We start from the raw sequence: 20,607 nt of genomic DNA, 5'->3' as shown, positions 1-20,607 counted from the left end.
TATGCCTCGGAACCTGGTTGTGAAACTGACCACCATGGTTCTTGCCTTTCCTATTCCATCGACCTCGTTTGTGGCCACGTCCTCGTTTATGATAATCACCACCAGAGGATGTGGCATTCACTTCGAGGGAAGCAGCATTCACTTTTGGGAATGGTGCAGATCCAGTAGGTCGGGAATTATGGTTTTTCATCAGGAGCTCATTGTTCTGTTCAGCTACCAGGAGCTGGTTGTATTCAGTGTAGCCTCGCACTCTATACTGCTGCTACAGGAGCACGTTATTGGCATGAAATGTGCTGTAAGTCTTTTCCAGCAACATTTCCTCAGTAATGGTATCCCCACAGAGCTTCATCTGAGAGGTAATCTTGAACAACGCAGAATTGTACTCCGCCATTGATTTGAAATCCTGAATTCTCAGGTGAGACCACTCATAGCGAGCTTTTGGAAGAATCACCTTTGTCTGGTGATTGTATCTGCTTCTCAAGGCCTCCCAGAGAGCTAATGGATCTTCAACCGTTAAGTACTCACTCTTTAGTGCCTCATCAAGATGGCGGCGAATAAAGATCATGGCCTTCGCCCGATGTTGAGAGGATGAGCTGCTTTCTTCCCTGATGGTATCTCCAAGATTCCCTGCTTCCAGATGGATCTTGGTATCAAGTACCCAGGTAAGGTAATTCTTCCCGATAATGTCCAGGGCAGCATATTCAAGCTTTGCCAAGTTCGCCATTTTCTTTTCTAAAAGAAAATGAGATGTGTAAGAACTTGCAATAATATGTATTCTTGGAGGAATGTAATGTTAGAACTTCTAGTTCTTACAAATTTTTCATTTTGATCTTCAGGCCAAAATGATAAGCACTCGAAACTTCTGGCTCGAGATTTTCAGGGTGAATGAGAATGGCGATTGTACCGCACCATTCTCATTGAAAGAATGTAACATGGAATGGGCGATTAGTCCGCACCACTCAAGTAGCAAGAAAATTGAAATACGCAGAGCAGGGTGGGCGATTATACCGCACCACCTAAAGTTGCAATGAAATTAAACAACAGGTAAATGTAAATTTGCAGAACAAGGTGGGCGATTATACCGCTCCACCTGAAATTTGCAGTAAAAGTAGATCTGCAGTCCAAGATAGGCGATGATACCGCACCATCTTGGATCGCAGTAAGATGAAATTTGCAATTCAAGATGGGCGATTGTACCGCACCATCTTGGATTGCAGTAAAATCAACACAAATAAATACTGGGTTAGTAATCAATATCTAAACCAAACAAGTAATCAAAGATGTATGTAACCGCTAGTTGGAGGACTATAAGTAGGCATGGAGCAAATAGTTCGTCGCGAGGGTACACCGCGCAGTTGAGGCAGAGGAAGAAGATGAACAGGAAAAACCTTAGAGGAAACATTTTTTTTTCGTTCGGTGGAGAGAAATGAGAGAATGATTTCCTTTTTGTTTAGTGAATGTAAATGAGACATGGTTATATTTAGAGACTCGTGCTGATAACGTGTTATATAAATGTAAAAGTTAGAGAGATAACCTTGATAGTGAGTGGACCGAAGCATAGGTAAAATATCACACTGTAATTAAAACACAAGGAGATGGCAAATTAAAGAGGGGGGGATGGATGATATTATTGATCTGTTTTTCCGTATCCTTTGATTGCATTCGAGTGCTCTATTTATAGAGCAACTCAAACAACTGTATTAATTACATATGGAAATTTACAGCATGTAACCTTTGACAAACATGATCTCCTGCATCCAAAGTCACTTTCCAATTTGCATGGTCATTGAAAACTTCTACCAATGTTGGAAAATTGCTACCAATGTTTTCAGTTTCTACGTGGGCATTCAATACCCACTAGTATTTTCAACAGTTTTTCAGATAGGGCTTTGAGATTTTAAGGAATAAACAAAGAAGATATTGTATGGCCAAAGTCAAAGAAGACATATTCAATAACATTGTGACATAAACCACAATCTATGACCCTTCCTCCCCTTCACAGCTCAAAATTCCTCGATATGGAGCATTGTCACTCCCTTCCCTCAATGTTAGTATTCAGTTTACAAACTAATACCAAATAATGTTGCTGATAAGTTTACAAACTGTATTGCACCTCTCTAAATTTCACTTAAAGAAATGAATGAAAGAAACAAGAATATTTGATAAAAGCAAAACACACTATGATTTATTTGAATGAAGAGTTACAACTCTTATTGGCTGAACCAAGTCAGCTATTGATTAGAATTATTCTCCCCTTCTTTTGGTATCAAGCCATATATTATGTCTAAACTTCAAATAGCTCCTTCAAGTTATGCCTCCACCATAACTTGGATAGTTTCCGGTAAACCTTTTCGGTTGGATGGAAAGAGTCGAAAAATACATATTCAGCAACATTGTCACACAACTGATACTTAGTCACTCCTCTCTTCCCTCCACAAGAATTAATTGCTCCGTATGGACCAGAGCCACAACATGCCGTCTTTCCTTCACTGAAGCCTTTACAACAAAATAATAACAAAATTGGAAAGGACATAACTTATTAGCTTATGAAAAAAAAAACAAATAAGAGAAACTAAAGCTAAAAGAAGGTACAGTAGGTAGCTATATATACCATATTTTGATGGACGATTTATAATTTGTTTTAGGTATGTATGGAGATCAATGGTTGAGTATTTGAATCCTTCGAGCTCTCTCTTCAGCTTTAGGAGGAGTTTTCCAAGTGCTTTATTGTGTAGTTTCACTAGTGGTATAACTTCTTCCGCTGAGGGGCTTGTGTCCCCTGGTTTATGTACTCTCAGGCTCGGTATTTCATTGAGAGGCGGCAAGGTTGAAAATCCAAATTTCCTTCCTCCTTTCTTGTATATTTCCTGACAAAATGTATACGAAGTTATTCATCCAAATATTTTTGTGAATTCATAGTCAATAAAAAAGGGCATGAGCTGTCACAAATTATCGGAAAAAGAAGAAACTAAGCATAGAAAAAAATCATGTGTTACGTATGTGTGTTAAACAAGGCAAAATGTTACTTTGATCCAAATTGTCAGGTTGCCAATAACCAAGCCAACATATTCTTCATTGCTAAAATTGGATGCTAAGGGAGAAATATAGTCATTGCTTCCAATGCTAATTATGTAAACAGCTTTGGAGAGCACTGTGTAGGCTTCTACATCACCTAGTTTGTGCCTCAACAGCTTCTCCACCTTCCTGAATTGACTTACTTGAGTTTTAAGGTCTGTCACCTGGAAAGAATAAGGAAAACAAAATTAAGTCATGCCAAATGGATAAATGTCCGCCCGAATTTCTTTCTCACACGGAAAATCAATAATCGAAAGCTGCAACTGTAGCAAAAAACTCTCAGATGATCGGCGCTGTGCTCTCAGAGAGTGCAAGACCCTTCGGCTTCAGGACTGAGGGTGGACGCTTTGTGTCCCATCATCCTACTCCTTTTACCTATTATTGCCTAATCCTCTATTTCGTTGGAAAAACGAAAACTCCTAATAATAATGGAAAAACATTTTATTAGCTAGAGGACATACAAATCCCTGATGACTTTCAACTAGAGCACCAGCTCCACCAGAAGCAAAGTTCACCCCATTAGAATAGTTGTTCAACCCAGGTTGTAAATATGCTGGTATAAATGGTAACTTGGCATACTGAGCTGCAAAATCAATGCAAATGTACTAAATATGCTGGTATAATTGTTAGCAGGAAGGGTCTTTGAAGGGGTATTGAAAAAATTAAACAACAAAAATTATTGACATAACGATTAAGATTCTTACCAAGAAAATCTGGGATTAAACGTCCATCGCAAAATCTGCCAGTTGGATACTTGAAGAAGGTCTCACCATATGGGAACCAATTGGCCTGGAAATCAGTGGTGGTGTTTATGTAGTTATTATTTCCAGGATCATAAAGTGAATCACCAAAGATGAATAGGGCTGCATGCTTTTTCTGAAGCACAGAATGGCCATAGCAGCTGCACTGAATAACTAGGCAAGTACAGAAAGCTAGGATAGAAATTCTTAACCTCAAAGATGCCATTGAAGTATATGTGTTTCTGTTTTACTTTGAATTATTATCAATTTAATAGAAAATCATTGAAAAGGGATCAAATCTTTAGCAAGTGGAAATAATCCCTGAGATAAGCAGACAAGGAAAGTTGATTGAGTAATAACAAGATGACAGAACTAAGAACAGAAGATTTGGCAATTATACAGATTCAGAAAATTTTGGCTTCATTTTCCAATGGATAAGACGTTTTCATATTTTTGAATGTCTTGTCCACACTCGTCAAAATTATGACAATATAATTAGATCATAAATACATAAGAAAAATCAGTGATGGCAATAATTTAAAGGATGATATTAGAAGTGAAAAAAAAATAGCTTTCATCATAAAATTAAAAAAAAAACTAATGAAAATAGCTTAAATACTTTAAACTTTAATAAAAAATTATGTAATAATTTTAATAAAAAATTATGTAATAATTTTATTTAATGGATAGAACAAAACTCAATACCAAACTACCCAAATAAGACTGGCCCAAACAAAATAATTTATCATCCGTCCGATTTTACCCCTAACGCCAGTCGTGGCCTTTAAGGTTAGATTTGACGACTTGAATACCATTGTCATTACTGAGCTCTGCACCCGAGGTCGAGATTCTTATTTCATAGCATGTTTTACTTCTGAGCTTGGGAAGTTTAAATCCAACTTTCTTTGCAGCATCTCAAACAAACAACCTGGAAATCCCAATTAATACAGATACAAATTCTATAGCGATCTCGTATGATTACGGTGCAGGGGAAGTAGACGACTGTTCATTTTTCACGGAGGCTCTCCAAGTCGAATCTGGATTTTCATAAAAATTCAACTCAAGTGCCCTTCTTCCCGACTATGGTATTATTCTTTTATTTTTCTGCCGATTTATGACATGGGTTTTATAGATTATCTCCTAATCCTCTTAATTATGTGTTTTTTCTTCTTCAGTGAATTAGTAATTTAGTAACATTAATTAAGGGACTTCTTTTGGGTGCTTTTGGGTAGCTTTTAGTTCAAGTGTCTGTTGGATTGCTTTGTGCAATTCAGGTCCTTTAATGCCATCATGTGTTTGATCTGCATGATTTTGGGTAGTTCTGATAATTTTATTAAATGGGTTATTTTTGGATCAATGTGAATTGCAGAGCAAAAGAAGCAGAAATTTTCTGAGATTAAAATTGAACTGGATGATGCCGAAGCTTTGGTAATATGTTGTTGTACAGCATACAATGATACAAATTTCACTTGTTTTTGCTTTTTCTGGAAAGCTTCATGGTTTATATACTTTCCTTGTTTGTTTATGTGAATGAGTGATGGGATTTCTTTTGGGGGCTTACTGGGTAGTTTCTCGTTCAAATGTTTGAAACAGAAACCGTTGACGAACTACCTCTGCTACTATGGCTATGACAAATTGATATGAAAACTAACCCAAAATTGTGAATCCGAACCAAAATAACTTACACTATTTTTGGAAGGAACAAAATAAACACTATTTTTGGAACTACAACAAAATAACCATACTATTTATGAAATTGAACCAAAATAACTCACACTATTTCTGGAACTACTGTAAAATAACCCACACTATTTATGAAACTATACCAAAATAATCCATATACTATAGTAAAATAACTCACACTATTTATGAAACTAGACCAAAATAACCCACACTATTTATAAAACTATAGCAAAATAACCCACACTATTTATGAAACTAGACCAAAATAACTCACACTATTTATGAAATTATAGTAAAATAACTCACACTATTTTTGAAACTAAACCAAAATAACCCACACTATTTATTAAACTATAGCAAAATAACCCACACTATTTTTGAAACTAAACCAAAGTAACCCACACTATTTCTAGAAGTGAACAAAATAAACATTATTTATGGAACTAAAGCAAAAATAACCACACAATTTCTGATATAAAACCAAAATAAGCCACACTATTTCTGGAATTGTAGCAAAATAACTCACACTATTTCTGAAACTAAACCAAAATAACCCACATTATACATAAAATAGAACAAAATAAACACCATTTCTAAAACTATGTGGTATATTCTCCATATAAATGTGACAAATGTGTGATTTTCTATTACAAGTGTGCATTTGTCATGTCTCACTAGTTCATAAAAAAACATAGAGCGAGCGTGCCACACCAACAAACAACAAGCTTCGCTACCATTCGCTGTCAAAGCACCTAACCTTCTCTCTCTAGGTGAGTCTGGGTTCCCATTCTCTCATCACCCTCTCTTCCTCCGAATCTGCAGAATAATGCCACTTCTCCTTTTCTTTTATTGGAATTTGTTACACAAATTTGCAAAGAACTCGATTATCACCTTTCCCCTCATTTTTTATTTTCGAAAAATGTTACACATCGTCTCCATAAAAAAAATGATTGCAATTCAATCTATCATCAATATCATACATGCTTGATCTACTTTAGAAATGGATGCATGGTTTAAATTCCATACTAATTGAAGGAATTCTTGCGATATTAAGTCTTTTTACATACAAAAATAGCAATATTCTATGAGTTAGAAAAACATAAAAAAATAGCAATATTTTATGAATTAAAAAAAACAAAAATCTTCTAAATCTCACTTAAAAAATCAAATTTTCTACATCCCCATAGTGAGTTGGTTTTGTTTATTAGTTTGGCACGTGTGGTAGTTGGAATAATGAAAGGGGGATGGTGGACAACAGAGGAAAATGGAATTGGGGATGGTGGACGACAGTTCAGCATTTTCATATTTAATAAGGTAACAGGCTTTCTCCATCATAAAAAAAGTAATGGGTTTTCCGTTTGGGGCAAGTTTAAAATTTTTTGTTTTATTGTGTTGGGCTTTTAGTTCAGCTCGTGAGCTTTTATGTTTGCAGGGCCTGTTATATGAATAGTTTGTCCTTATGATTAAATTTTCAGTCCTTTTGGTTAAATAATAGTTTAGGATGGTTTTTGGTTAAATTAAAGTTAGTCCAAGCCATTTTCATTAAAGCTCCCTAAAATTAATTGGTAATATGAGATTTGCCAAATCTCTTATAAGCACATGTAAGGTCTTTTTTTTCCTGATGTATGATAGATACTCTCAACACGTCCCCTCACGTGTGGTGAATTTTTAAGCCTAATATGTGGACAACACCAATCGGGTGAAGTCAAGCACGTATAGTTGGTGAGCTTCACACACATGACAACCTGCTCAGATACCACTAAGAAGGGATTCCACCATAAAACTGATTGCCAACTTACTTATGATCAATGGCAAGGTTTCTCCTTCTACGATGTGGGACTCTTTAACTTTCACATCCTCACACGCCTCCCTCACATGGCAAATTCTCAAACCAAATACATGGACAATACAAATTGGGTGACGTGGAGCACGTGTGCCATTAATTTTCACACTTGGGTCAACCTACTCTGAAACCATGAAGAAAGTTGAGGTTAATTGGCAATGAAGAGTAGTCCAGCCTTTTATAAGCACATGCAAGATCGATCTCTTTCTTGATGTGGGATTTGTACTCTCAACAAGAAGAGTTGTAAACTTGAGATATAAAAATCATATTTACATGTCATCTTACACTCTCTATCTTTGGACGTGAAAATGTGTGTTCTATTTTAAGAGAAAATTTTCAGTTTGCTAGGAATATGACTCGGTATACGAAGTGTGATAATACAATTGATTGAATTTTTTTCTTCAAATTTCCAACCAATTGTTTATTACATTTTGTGTATCGGGCAGTGTTCTAGACACACTGGAAAATTTCTCCCACTCTAATGAGGGAGTTGTAATTATTGAAATCTCAATTAGTATTCTGAATTGTGATTTTTTTAACTTTAATCCTTCAAGAACATTGAAATTTAAAATAAACCTGGTGTTAGATTACGTATTGATTATAGTCCCTTGATGTGTCCTTAATTCAAAATAATTTATGTGCATTTTATTTAATGTCTCCCATTAAATATTTAGTTTTATTAATATACAAATTTTAATTTTTTTTACCAAAAAAAAGATTTTTTTTTTAAATTTATTGGTTTATTTAACATTCTTCAAACTTGAAAGACTCAATTAATGTACCTAAATGTTAGTAATGAAATGTATGTACTGAAAAGTATTATATTGAACTAATGTATTTAAATGTTAGTACCAAAGTGTCTGTACTAAAATGAATGCACCTATTATATTAAATTAATGTACCTAAATGTGTGTACTGAAACATATGTACCGAAATGTTAGTACTGAAATGAATTATATTGAATTAATATACCTATTTTACCAAAAAAAAAATTAATATACCTAAATATTTGTATCAAAATGTATGTACCGAAATATGTGTACCTAAATGTATGCACTAAAATGTATTATAATGAATTTAATGTACCTAAATGAAGAAAACAAAGTACATAGAAATCTATTGTATAACAAAAATTAGTTTATCTAAATGTTTACAACAAAATATACTAAGATAAATGAAATGAAAATTATAACTATAATGAAATATAATTAATACATTAAAATTAGGAAGAAAAAGAGAAATAATTAAAAAATCAAAATGTAATTAATAAATGAGGTTATTAATGTATCAAGGACTAATGTCGCTTGCCATTGGGGGCAAAGGCATGATGATCGTAGCGACCGACTATTTCACAAAATGGGTTGAAGCCGAACCAATGACTACAACTACCCAGACAGACATAAAGCGTTTCATATGGAAGAACATCATATACCGCTTCAGCATCTCTCACTTCATCGTCACAGATAATGGTCTGCAGTTTGTGGGCTTGGCGAAGTTCTTTGAAAAATATGGCATCAAGCAGCACATGTCCATGCCCCAATATCCGTAAGGCAATGGGCAGGCCAAGGCATCCAACAAGACCATTCTCGACTGCCTCAAGAAGTCCCTCCCAGACAAGAAGAACAATTGGCCAAATGAGATCCCCGGTGTTTTATGGGCATATTGCACCACCAAGAGATGAGCAACCGGCGAAACTCCATTCTCTCTGGCGCATGCCTTTGAGGCGATCATCTCTCCCAACGTCATGGTGCCAAGCATTAGCACTGCACTACCGAATTTCGAACAGAACAAGAATAAGATGACCACAAACCTAGACTTGACAGAGGAAGAGCGCGAGAAGGTTATCACCCTCCTTACAGTTTCTATCAATAGCAGTTCCTTTCCAACTACAACAAGAGGGCGAAGATCCGGCAGTTCCAGCCATGAGACTTAGTCCTCAGAAAAGCCTTCATAACCGCCCACCAGGAAGGCTCCAAAAAGATGGCTCCCATTTAGGAAAATTTGTACAAAATCAGTTGAGTAGGCAGAAATCACCACTATGAGCCACAAAGAGATCGAAAAGCAATGGAATTCCTACAACCTGAGAAAGTACTACGTGTGACCTCCCACCATTCTTTGGACCCTATTTAAGACAAATAAAGTTTGAAGACTTAAGCAACTCGATGAACAAGACCTTGCATGTCGAGGACTATGAGTTATACTATTACTGCATACAAGCAAAGTTAATACATTTTCTCTATTTTCAATGAAGATTGAAGGAATTGTTCACAACCCTGGGCCGAATGCATAAACAAACTGACCATCCCTATGACAGCAGAAGACGCCCCTACCCTTGCAGACATGGCGTGTGCTCTCCCAACAAGAGATGGTAAACTGATTCGGAACATCCATACGTGGATGGGTTTTATGATTGCTCAGTTCCCCCTGAATGCATTGACTACCTGCGTCGGACTGCTCTAGAATTGGCCACAATAGTCTTTTACCTAAAAAAACTTAGCTGACTAAAGTCTTTTACCTAAAAAAATTGGTCACAATAGTCTTTTTCCTAAAAAGACTTAGCTCGAGTCTTTAACCGAAAAAGATGCTAAGTGCAGGATTCTTGCCCATGAAAGAATTAGCATGACTTGACTGTCCGTTTTCGATACGCAAGTTTTCATGAACATAACATGGCTCTAAAGTGTTGTAATACTAGTTAAGCGACCTATGGAGTCAAGTTACAATTGCTGCCCTAGAGATCCATATCGAGCTGCATGCAGCTTAGAAGATTAATGGACCAGTAACTCAAAAGGATATGGTCTTTAAGCCACGATATTGCCTACACCTTAAGCCTGAAACACATTCGAGAGCCAAGGACGACGCCTAAGTAGTCACGCAGGCCGTCTACTTCTGTAAGTAAGATGCCCGGTTGATGACCCAACGGCTGGTTGCCCAAGGCAATCTGTAAGCCGAGACTTACACCTACTATGACTACACGAACCCGTCTGCTTATTTTAAAACATTCCGGCCGACGATCTACGATTTAAGTTTTGCAAAAGTTAAAGCTAAAATGTACAACTATAATAGCTACGCGAACTCATCTGCTCTATACGAGAAGCACTTGTCCAGCCGCCAACTCTATAAGTTAAAAATTTTGCAACATGCCTCTAGAGGGCCAAGGCTTATGTAGCCACTAAAGCCGAAATGTACAACTATAGCAGCCACGCATACTCTTCTGTTTTCTACGAGAAGCACGTGTCTGCCCGCCGACTGTATAAGTTAAAAATTTCTCAACATGCCCTGGGATGGCCAAGAAGTTGGTAAAGCCGAGATTCACGACTATAGAAGCTACGTAGACTCGCCTACCTCATTCGAAGGCTACGAGTTCTGCCGCTGGCTCTATAAGTTGGAAATCTTGCATTTTCCCTTCATGTAGGTAAAGCTCATTGAGCATCAAAGCCGAGACTAAAACCTAAGTGATGATGTGAAATCGACTACTTCATTGAGACATCTCACCTAGCTACCCGTCCTACTGTAAAGTTTTGCAAAAGACATGGCGAAATAGAATAATGAAGCAAAGCAAGGAAAGTTGTTTATTAAATTTCTAGCAAATTGATAAACCGACTTGAAGGCCAACAAAGTTCAAATAAAGCAGAACGAAAAGGAAAAGAAGAAAAATCCTAAGTCTAAGCAAAAAGACTACTAATCGGTAGCTTACCAACCACTGGTCCCTCGACTGCCACGCCTTCAGCAGCCACACCACTGTTAGCAGCTAAAGTTTCCATCAGCTCATCCTCAGCCGTCCATGCCTGGACTGCTTGACCCTCAGCTGCTCTACCAAAGGCAGCCTCAAACGAGAAGTCAAGCAGATCAATTGGAGAAATGAAGAAAATCTTGAAGTCATTCTCGGAAAACTCATAATCTTACGGCCTACCCTGAAGATGGTCTACATAGCCAAGCTTGTAGAAATCAGCTTGACAAGAAACAAGCGCAACTTCGTGACCGACCTTCTCATTCTTCAGCTGCACATTCTCCTCAACAAGCCCAGTGTGAGCATCATGTAACTTACCCAGTTCTTTTTTCATGTTCTCGTTAGCAGACAGCGCACCTTGCAGATCCACTTCCTTGGACTAAAGTTTACTCGCAACATTCTTGAGATGAGACACTTTAGCATGCATGAAGACAAGCTCCTCGTCCTTGGTGAAATAAGCAAATCATAGCTCTGAATTGACATGCTCAAGGTCCTTGACCACCAGTGCAACAATACTGACTTCCTTCTCTGTAGCTTCCAAATCGCCTGAGTCGCACTAAGCTTAGCCTTTAAATGGGCAACCTCCTAATGAGCGATTTTCGAGCTTCTCAATCTTTTCAACAACCGAGCAAAGCTGAGCCACCAATGCCACTTTGGCTTGCTTAGCATATTCGACAACATCCTGATCAATGCGCATATACTCAACTACCAGGATCAAAGTCTTATGCATTGTAGTAATCAGGGATGACCTCTTCTAGCAAGTATGACACTTCGTAAAAAAGTCTGAATGGACGATAACTTTCCCAACATTATCAACAAACTTAGCACATGCATTGACGTCCTCAAGCAGGTCATCCTTAAGCAGGGCACAAATCTCAAGAAACTCCCTAACTTCAGACTCGGTGGATCTCTCACAACTCCCCGTGCGAGCAAACTTCCCTTTCTCAGTAAACAAATCAGTGGCAATAGAATAAGGAACAGGCCTAGGCGCCACCTTAGCAGCAAAATCCATATTCCCGCTCTTCATAGCAATGAGCCTTTTAGAAGCCGAACTGGACTTAGCTCCTGACGTGCGCTTCGACACAAACTCAGACACCGGCGGCACCACCTAACCTTTTTGCTGGTCAACCTCTCAGCAATGGTCGTGGCTACCTTCCGAGTAGTAGGTTTCACAGGCTCAGCAGAAAATGAGCCCCTAGCAGTAGAAGAAGTCTTTGGCTTCTTCTCGGTTGAAGACTCACAAGCAAGTGAGGAAGATATTTTCTTTCCGCCTTCATTGGCAACAAGCTCTACAGCAATGATAGGACGAGCCAGCACCCCATCTTTTATCCGCTTTATCTCTTCTTTCAGAGGCAGCACGTGTTTCTGCGTATGAAGAAGATTGAGCAGCTAGCGCCACTCACGATACTTAGCAAGAATGCCCAAGGTAATGTGCACTTTCTTCATATCCGCCGAAGTTCTTGGAGTTGAGCCAAATTTCGAATCTACATAAAATAATAAGGACGATCAATAAACTGAAGTCATGGAGCAGTTTAACAAAAATCCAAGCAAGCCAGGAATGAAGTAGTTCACTTACCACTGATAAAGATAGTCAGGAGATAAGTCAGACTCTCACTCTCCACTTACCTCTAAGATATCTCTTGCCTACTCATGATCACCTTTGCAGAAAACATGATGCATCCAATGATGAGACCTCAACTGCCCTACGCTTTCCTTGTGGCTGAATTCAAAAAAGTACCAGAACTCATTTATGGTCAAGCTAAGATTAAAAAACCTGCTCAAGTTCGAGAACTCCACCATCGCACGAACTACATTCAAAGAGCATTGAGTAGGTGCGCATTTCATAGAGCAGATCACCTCCTAGAAAAGACGCGGCATGGGAAAAGTAAATCCTAACATGAAGTAATACAAATGGAATTTGATAGCCTTCTTCCTAGCAGTGGCACCCTCGCCGCACGGTTCATGGTTGCTATCATTCTTCACTAGTTTAACACAAACCCCTGACAGACTCGCATGCCTGTACATCTTAAGAAAATCCCGAAACAACTCATCGGAGTTGATCTTGACATGTGCAGCCTTGAAGTAGCCCACCTTGATGGTACAAAGGTGGATGATATTCGTCACTTTTGCGATCGGAGGAAGACATCTCAAAATGTCTGCAAAAAGTACCAAGAAAAATATTTACAAGGCAGCTCGTAAGAAGAGAAACAAAAATAATAAAATAAAATAAAAAAGACCGCAGAACCCAGCGCCCCAGTGAAAGGTATGATCTATCTCAACCTTACTCTCTATTTTCTCCAGCACGGGCCTAAATCACAGAAACTTAGCGGCAAGCCAAGCCCCACTACCTAGACCCGACTCTACCTCTCTCTCGCGCCCAGCACGGCCAATAGGGCCCAAGGCCTTTCAGCCCAATCTGTCTGCAGGAGAGACCCGACCCATACCGGTCTTTCTCTCCATTTCGTCCACCATAGCTGGCCTAAGCCTACTCCTCCATGCTTGGCTTGTGCTAAGCTCAAACCTAGATAGGCTAGAGCCTTACAGCTCGTTCAGCCCTGCGCCCCAGCGCACCTGTCACCTCGACCCGAGTCAAGTTGAACACCTAGCCCACTCCAGCTGAGCTCTAACACCGCACCCTCGTAGCACAGCAGCTCCGTGGCAGCTAAGCTCTTCCTCAGCCCTTGCTGAGTCAAATTTTCAAGTCCCAAGACTCTAAAAAAATCAAGAAGAAGAAAATTGATTTTTTTTTTTTTTTTACCTTGGTGCGGCACAGAGAAGAAAAAGAACAACAAGAGACAACTCTTTGCAATGGCAAAAGAATAATAAAACTAAGGGAGAGGGAAAAATTTTCCTCTGGCTTCTCTCTTCTTTGTTGGAATGATGATTATTCTCCAAATTTATTTAATCCCCAGCTTAAGGCAGAATTAAATAAGTAACAGGGGCAATTGCTTTCCTTTTCCTAGAAGAAGTCTATCTCCAAATCAAGGAAGAAGATCAGGTTTAAATTGGGAAACAATTCTACAAGCCCATGCAGCTTGAGATTTCTACACCTACTGCCTTTTTTCTGCGTGCTACCCAGTAGGTGTGGGGCCATTTGTGGAGTCTAAAATAATCCCAAAAATTCTAGAGGCGACACGTGGACTTTTGCTCAAGAAAGACAAGATTGCCCTCAATAAATGGGCAGGCTCCTCAGATACTTCCACGCGTAGCTCACACTCCTAAAGGTCTTAGCAATTGAATATAATTGCCCACAACTTACCTGCCCTTAGTAAGGAAAAGTCAAAGCATTAAAGATAAGGATTAATTACCCAAATCATATATTTAATACATTCCCCAGTTAAAGATTGACTTCATTCAAGCAAGTAATCCCAATTTAAATCAATTAAGGATACTTACTCCATTATCTTAAGATATTATTTCCTATTTTATATCTTGCGAATATTTCCCCATAAACCTTGGGCAATAGGATGCCACCATGTGTAGGGTAAAACCCTAACACTATGGTCGGCCCTCTCCTCCTATATTACCTCATATTCTACCAAATTTCGGAAGTGTTTGCTACCCATAAAGGCCCTAAACACTTTACTTTTCTTAGAGAAACTAACTTAGGCATCGGAGATCCATTGGCCTAACCCCCCCTTCCACCACCTCCTGGGTGCGTGAGGCTTAGGTCCTTGATCAAAGGTGTTAATTGTTTTGCAGGTGCATTTTTGTCAGAGTTAGAGACAGCGGAAATTTGCATCGACAGAGACAACCGTTACTTACAAGAAACTGGCCATGGGTTGGCAAAGGTTTTCTACATACCGTGTTGCCAACTCGCATGCAATATGTGGTTTGTGTTTTTTTGATCAAAAAGGGCATCGTGAACTTGTGTCTGTACGTTCTAAAACCTATTAACATGAAATCTCTTATTTTGTATTTCTTTACTATTTTCGGGGGATGATTAGAAATCATAAATTAAGAGATTTTTCAATGTACCTAAAACACGGGTTGTTATTGTTGTGAATATAAATAACCGAGATAAATAACACCAAGAATTACATAGTTTGGCTACATGCCTAAGTCCACGAGGTAGTAACAACAAACTTTATATTTAATTTCAATAGTGAGTACATCAAATTATCTTGCCAAGCCTTCAACAATAGTACTTGATGAAAAACTTGAAAGAATAAGAACAAGAAATACTTTTTATCTCTCTTCTTTTATCTTGCATACATTTGTCCTTACAATATTCTCTCACTCTAACTCTTTGAGTGGTCCACAACTTATTGATTTGCTCCCCTTCAAGCCTAGCGCAATAGCTCCTTTATATAAACATAATAAAGGTCTTATTCAATATGGATTACTAATCTAAAGAATCTAGTTATCAATAGTTCTTTAATACATAAACCAAATCCAATTTGAAAAACCACTCCAATTGGGCAAACAATTTAATTCTCAAAGACTATAATTCTTAATAGACTTAGGAAAACTCATCATCGATTGGAAAAATCCAACAATCTCCTTTCATAGGTATAGGAAGAAGCCTTGTCAAATAGAGATTTTTTCTTTCGACCATTTTTTTATTGTTAATACAATATATAAGGACCACTACTACAAATAGTACTACACCCTTGATTCTCTTAACCAAACTCTCATTGATCAAACATCTAATAACCAAGATCAAACTTCTCTTGACCAGGCTCCCGCTGACTAGGACTCTCATCTTCATTTGGCAAAGGCAATTATAGATTTCTTTGCTAGAAACCATCGCTCATCGACATTAAAGAAGCTCTCCAACGTTAGTCACAACACCAACAAAATATCCCATCCTTTTGTTCCTTTTCCATTTACGACAATACTTCTTCATCGACCCTTTTATCCACAATAGTAGCAGTCACCACCAAACATCGTCTCACCAAAATGTTTGCCTTTTTCTCTGTGATAAAGATTTGTCCAATGTTTGCACATGAAGCTTTTCTCCTTATTTCTGTTGGATTTAAGTCAACAATCTGTGATAATTTATATATGCTAATAAATAATAAATGCAATAGAAACTAACAGAATATAAACTAGAATATGAATTATAAAACAGACAACTTGAAGATCGAGGCTTGCGTACCACAATGTCCTTGAAACAGAAATTTCGTCCCTACTCTGTGCTTGTAGTTCTACGGACGTCTGTTCCACCAGGATTCAACGATCTAAGTCAGAAATTCCAGCACCGGAAAATAGACTTCTGGCGAATATTAATGTGGTTCTCTCAGTAATGATGTTTAAGATTGCAGGAGGAGATTTATGATTTTTCTATATTGTAAATGCCATGCAGATGGATGTATATATAATGTGATTGTACCTGTTCGCAACAGGTATAAAGAAGGGATGCAACTGTTGGGAGACATCTGCTGAAATGGGTGTTTTTGTTTCTGCGTTTTCACACTTCAGACTTCATCTGAAAAGATGAGTCTATTGGAAAAAATAATTAATTAATTAATTTAAATTCGAAATTAAAAATAATTAATTAATTCCGAAAATAATTAATTAATTTAATTATTAGAGCCCAAGGCCCATCTTTTGACAATTAAATATATATTAATTATATATTAATTATAATTAATTATATATTAATTACCAAATAATTAATACACCCCAAAGCCCAACCCCAAGGGTGAGCCCAATTTTAGTCTCCAGGCCTATTACTCCAATTACTTTCTTTAAAGGACAAAGCCTTATAAAGTGATAAACTCTTTTAGGAATGGCCAATGTGGGACAAGGAAATTTCTACTCAAACTTCCAACAATTTCTTCATTGAACATGTTATCCTTAACAACATCCATAGATAGTACACCATTATAAGCTGGATTGTTTACAGTTACAACAAAGTTTTACTAATCATCTGGCAAGGATCCTAGCAACAATAGTGCTAAAAGTTCTACTTCAATATTCAAACCCATAGTGGCCAACTAATGGATCATGCTCTGAAAGTTGTTCTAGGGCTCGATTATAGTAACATCTTCTACATACTTCACGTTGACAAGCTCTTGATAAGGAATACTTTCTTGGCATCGGTCTTCTTCTTAAAGAGAGAATCTAACTTCTTCCAAAGAGCTTGCATATCAGTCTTGAGATACATGGGGATATATGCTCTCATCCACCCATTATCTAATCCTACCAATAGTTTTACAATTCATCTTGCTCCAATCGATATTAGACATACTTGATGGCTTGTCCTTAACACCTTCAATTGGTTCATGGAGTTCTTTACAATAAAGCATGTCCTTCATTATTGATTTCCACATCACCAAGTTAGAACGGGTGGCTTTTATCACAGGGCTAATCGCACCCTTCATTCTAAATTGGATATCAGCCAAATGAGGCTTTGATACCACTTGTGAATAATGCTTTCAAGAACGGAAAAAACTTAACAAACTCGGAAACTGAAAACAAATAACCGAGATAGATAACACCAAGAATTTACATGGTTCAACTATTTACTATTTCAATAATGAGTACAATAAATTATATTTCCAAGCCTTTAGGATTAGTACTTGACGAAGACTTGAAATAACAAGAGTTAAACTATTATCTCTTTTCTTTTTTCTCGCACAGACTTTGCCCTTATTATATTCTCTCACTTTAACTCCTTGAGTGGCATACAACTTATTGTTTTGCTCTTCTTCAAAGCTAGCGCAATAGCCCTTTTATTTAGACATAATAAAGGTCTTCTTTCGTAAGGAATACTAATCCAAAGCTAGTGGTGAAAATATGAATGAAAAAGGCATTGTTTAAATCCTTTAGGCATTAGGAAAAACTAACAAACTAACAAATTAATAAGCATGAATTTCCAAACTTGTATTATAGTTTGTTAGTTTTTCCTAATGCCTAAAGTATTTAAACAATGCTTGATCAGTTAAAATTTTATGTGCCATAATGGAAGAAGAAAAGAAATTATTCAAGACTAATATATGCAGGTATTTGAGATGTTTCCTTCCGAAGAAAAAAATTTTGGTTGTTGCTTTAGTTGATTTGGTATTTACCAAGCTAATGCATGCTTTTAATGCTAATTAACGCTTTTAGTAGTTTTGTACTACGGAAAGAAACGTACAAAAGAAAAGGAACTCGTTTGACTTAAGAAAGCATTTAGGTGATATCACAAATTGGCTTTTGAATTAAAGCAAATGTATTATTCTTTCACATTACATAAAGTGTTTCAATTTCGAAGCAATTAGCTCCATCATGTTCTCTTGTAAGTATGGACATTATTGTGGTGGAAGTGTGATATTACGATTCTTATACAACTTGTTCTATATGTGATTAATCTCTTTCAAATTTGCTGTCATGTTTCTTGAGATTGATTGAATGTCAAAGGGAGTCATGAAGGAGTTAATGACATTTGTTGGCAAGATTCGAAGCTTGAATCAGGTCATCATAATTTTGTCACTTAAGGCTGATTAATCCATGTTACCTTTTGTTTCAAGGTGGAGTTGATTAATGTCTTTTCAACTAAGCAAGCCGTAACGGCTTAGTTGATGATGAGACTATGTTTTTGAGTTATTTTGACCAACGTTGCATCTTAATTAGAATAAAAGAATAATCTTCTTGCCTGTATGTGTGGATTGTTTCTTTTAGCTTAATTAAGATGGCAAAGTATGGGTTTTATTTGACAGGAGTTATGAAAGCTTTATCTACCCACAAGTGTTGAAGTTTTTCATGAAGGTACTTTTGTGACATATAATCTAGTACTAGAAACTAGGTAATTTTCTTGTCCACAGGTGTAAATTAATCTAATTTCATGGAGTTTATTGGGGATTAAGTTCCATATCTTCAGTTACAAATATTTCCAGTATGAGCCCCATTATAGGTCCTGGTTTTAGGGCATGGAAATCGGTTGCATCATGATGTATTTTTGTGTCTCCTGATGAGACTTATTGATGCAAAGTATTGGATCCACGAAGGTTAGTCAATGATTGCTAAGGTACACATTGTTTAAGTAGTATGCTTGTAAATCTTTTCAATTTGAACTATGATTTCTATTCAAAGGATAAATTTGACTACTTAAGTTTCCTCGCGCATCGAATTGAAATTGGATGAGATTGAATTAGTTATGGTTGTATAGATTCATGATAGATGCACATAGTATTTCTGGCAGTTTACATGTATTGATTCAAATCGGATGAATGACACATCTAATGGTCACCAAATGATCTGAATTTTTTTATGTTTAACATATAAATATCTAATATGTATCTGCAAATTTGTGTAATTTTTTGTGATGTATTTTAATTATGGTGAATTTACTAGTAACCCTTGCTCGTATATACAGTTTTGCTGGTAGATTGCGTTGGTCTTTTTGATACATCACTTTAGACTATCATTTTGACTTAAAATGGCTCTATACTTTTATTCTATGAAGATTAGAATATCTAGTTTGACCTGTATAATTTTGGTAGAAATCAAGCTTATGAATTAATTATGAAAAATTCTAAAGTAAGTGTGACTTATTGCTGAAATTCTGTTTGACAAACTTTATGTTGGTTTTGGTATCTATTTTATTATGTCTAAAATATGAAGCTATTTTATTTTTGTACATCTTGTGAAAGAATACACATTAATGAGTGTTTGCCCAAGCGGGAGAAGTAGTTAAAGAAAATTGTGTTTCACACTCATTAGTTTATTTGCAGTAAGTGTAAAAAATTAAAAGCTTAGTGGGGGTTGTTCTTGGGTTAATCTAATCATATTGTTCATGGTTAGAAAGTTTTGAGCATTAAAGTAGACTTGCATGAATCTATTAAAGCGTTGTTTTATATTCCATGAATATGTGTTTTGGTTGATGAGATTGGAATTACACCATAACTTGAATGACAATAATATGTTTAAGTTGCATGAATGAATACTTAGTATATGTATATGCATTTTTCTGTTACTTGCAATCATTTGAATGTCTCAATTGATTATTTATTAATCTTTATGAAGACAATCTAACTTAACAAAATAAAGAGTTACTCTTTAAATTTAAAAAGGGGAGAGAGAAAATGACAAAAACAAAATATTAACAAACTATTAAAACTCACTTTCTCTCTCCTAAAAGGTGCGTTGGTTTTTTTGTGAGGTTAATTTGTTAAAATTAGAGTTGGTTCATATGAGATACCAAACCGAAAACGACATAATGAATTCCGAGCTGATCATTTTTGGGACCGGAATTCGACAACCGATCCTAAACCGAAATTCCAGTATTCCCGAATTTCGGAATTCTAAAATGTTTTCGGAATTTCAGGATTTCCCAGAACTGGACCTGCATCAAAATTCAAATCATCCAGATTGAAATTGAAATCATCCGAACTTGCATTAATACCCTAAATTAAAATCAAAGATAGAGCGACAGTGAATTAGTGAAGATTGAAGGTCGACAGAGAGAGAGAGAGACATAATGAAAATATAATCAAACCCACATCCTCATCCTAACCCGAGCCCCCAATTCGAAACCCCTACACACAGAGAATTATTGGAGAGAATTGCAGACGGTCTTAGAATGAGAATCACACAAGAGAGAGAAACAGGAG

The 20,607-nt window shown here is 36.8% G+C and overlaps 2 protein-coding genes and 2 long non-coding RNA genes across 4 annotated transcripts; 1 reads left to right on the top strand and 3 right to left on the bottom strand.

Moving 5' to 3' along the window:
- Window positions 1-262: 262 nt before the first annotated feature.
- LOC126633821 (uncharacterized) lies at window positions 263-1,641 on the bottom strand. The gene is made up of 2 exons (XM_050304371.1): window positions 1,535-1,641; window positions 263-732 (listed from the first exon to the last, which is right to left on the bottom strand). The coding sequence occupies exons 1-2, from the start codon at window positions 1,557-1,559 to the stop codon at window positions 263-265; spliced, it is 495 nt and encodes a 164-aa protein (XP_050160328.1). The 5' UTR covers window positions 1,560-1,641.
- Window positions 1,642-2,158: 517 nt separating this feature from the next.
- Window positions 2,159-4,264, bottom strand: LOC126581944 (GDSL esterase/lipase 1-like). Its single transcript, XM_050245893.1, has 5 exons — window positions 3,780-4,264; window positions 3,537-3,658; window positions 3,027-3,239; window positions 2,612-2,867; window positions 2,159-2,496 (listed from the first exon to the last, which is right to left on the bottom strand). The coding sequence occupies exons 1-5, from the start codon at window positions 4,039-4,041 to the stop codon at window positions 2,285-2,287; spliced, it is 1,065 nt and encodes a 354-aa protein (XP_050101850.1). The 5' UTR covers window positions 4,042-4,264; the 3' UTR covers window positions 2,159-2,284.
- A 387-nt stretch (window positions 4,265-4,651) lies between these two features.
- Window positions 4,652-7,880, top strand: LOC126581948 (uncharacterized). Its single transcript, XR_007609220.1, has 2 exons — window positions 4,652-4,900; window positions 5,185-7,880. It is a non-coding gene; the product is annotated as an uncharacterized LOC126581948 (long non-coding RNA).
- Window positions 7,881-16,184: 8,304 nt separating this feature from the next.
- On the bottom strand, window positions 16,185-16,792 carry LOC126581947 (uncharacterized). Its single transcript, XR_007609219.1, has 3 exons — window positions 16,680-16,792; window positions 16,404-16,513; window positions 16,185-16,286 (listed from the first exon to the last, which is right to left on the bottom strand). It is a non-coding gene; the product is annotated as an uncharacterized LOC126581947 (long non-coding RNA).
- Between the last annotated feature and the right edge of the window lie 3,815 nt (window positions 16,793-20,607).

Source organism: Malus sylvestris, chromosome 9, assembly GCF_916048215.2.
Source record: "Malus sylvestris chromosome 9, drMalSylv7.2, whole genome shotgun sequence".
Classification (NCBI taxonomy): Eukaryota; Viridiplantae; Streptophyta; class Magnoliopsida; order Rosales; family Rosaceae; genus Malus; species Malus sylvestris.
Note: the sequence above shows the minus strand (reverse complement) of the source record. Positions and strands in the feature narration are given on the sequence as shown.

Coding starts and splice junctions, on each gene's coding strand:
- LOC126633821 (XM_050304371.1), bottom strand. CDS start 1,559: ATGCTTCGGTCCACTCACTATCAAG. Junction 733..1,534: donor TCGGTCCACTCACTATCAAG/GTTATCTCTCTA, acceptor ATTTTCTTTTAG/AAAAGAAAATGGCGAACTTG.
- LOC126581944 (XM_050245893.1), bottom strand. CDS start 4,041: ATGGCATCTTTGAGGTTAAGAATTTCTATCCTAGCTTTCTGTACTTGC. Junction 3,240..3,536: donor TTGAAAGTCATCAGGGATTT/GTATGTCCTCTA, acceptor TATTCTTTCCAG/GTGACAGACCTTAAAACTCA. Junction 2,497..2,611: donor AAATCGTCCATCAAAATATG/GTATATATAGCT, acceptor TTTGTTGTAAAG/GCTTCAGTGAAGGAAAGACG.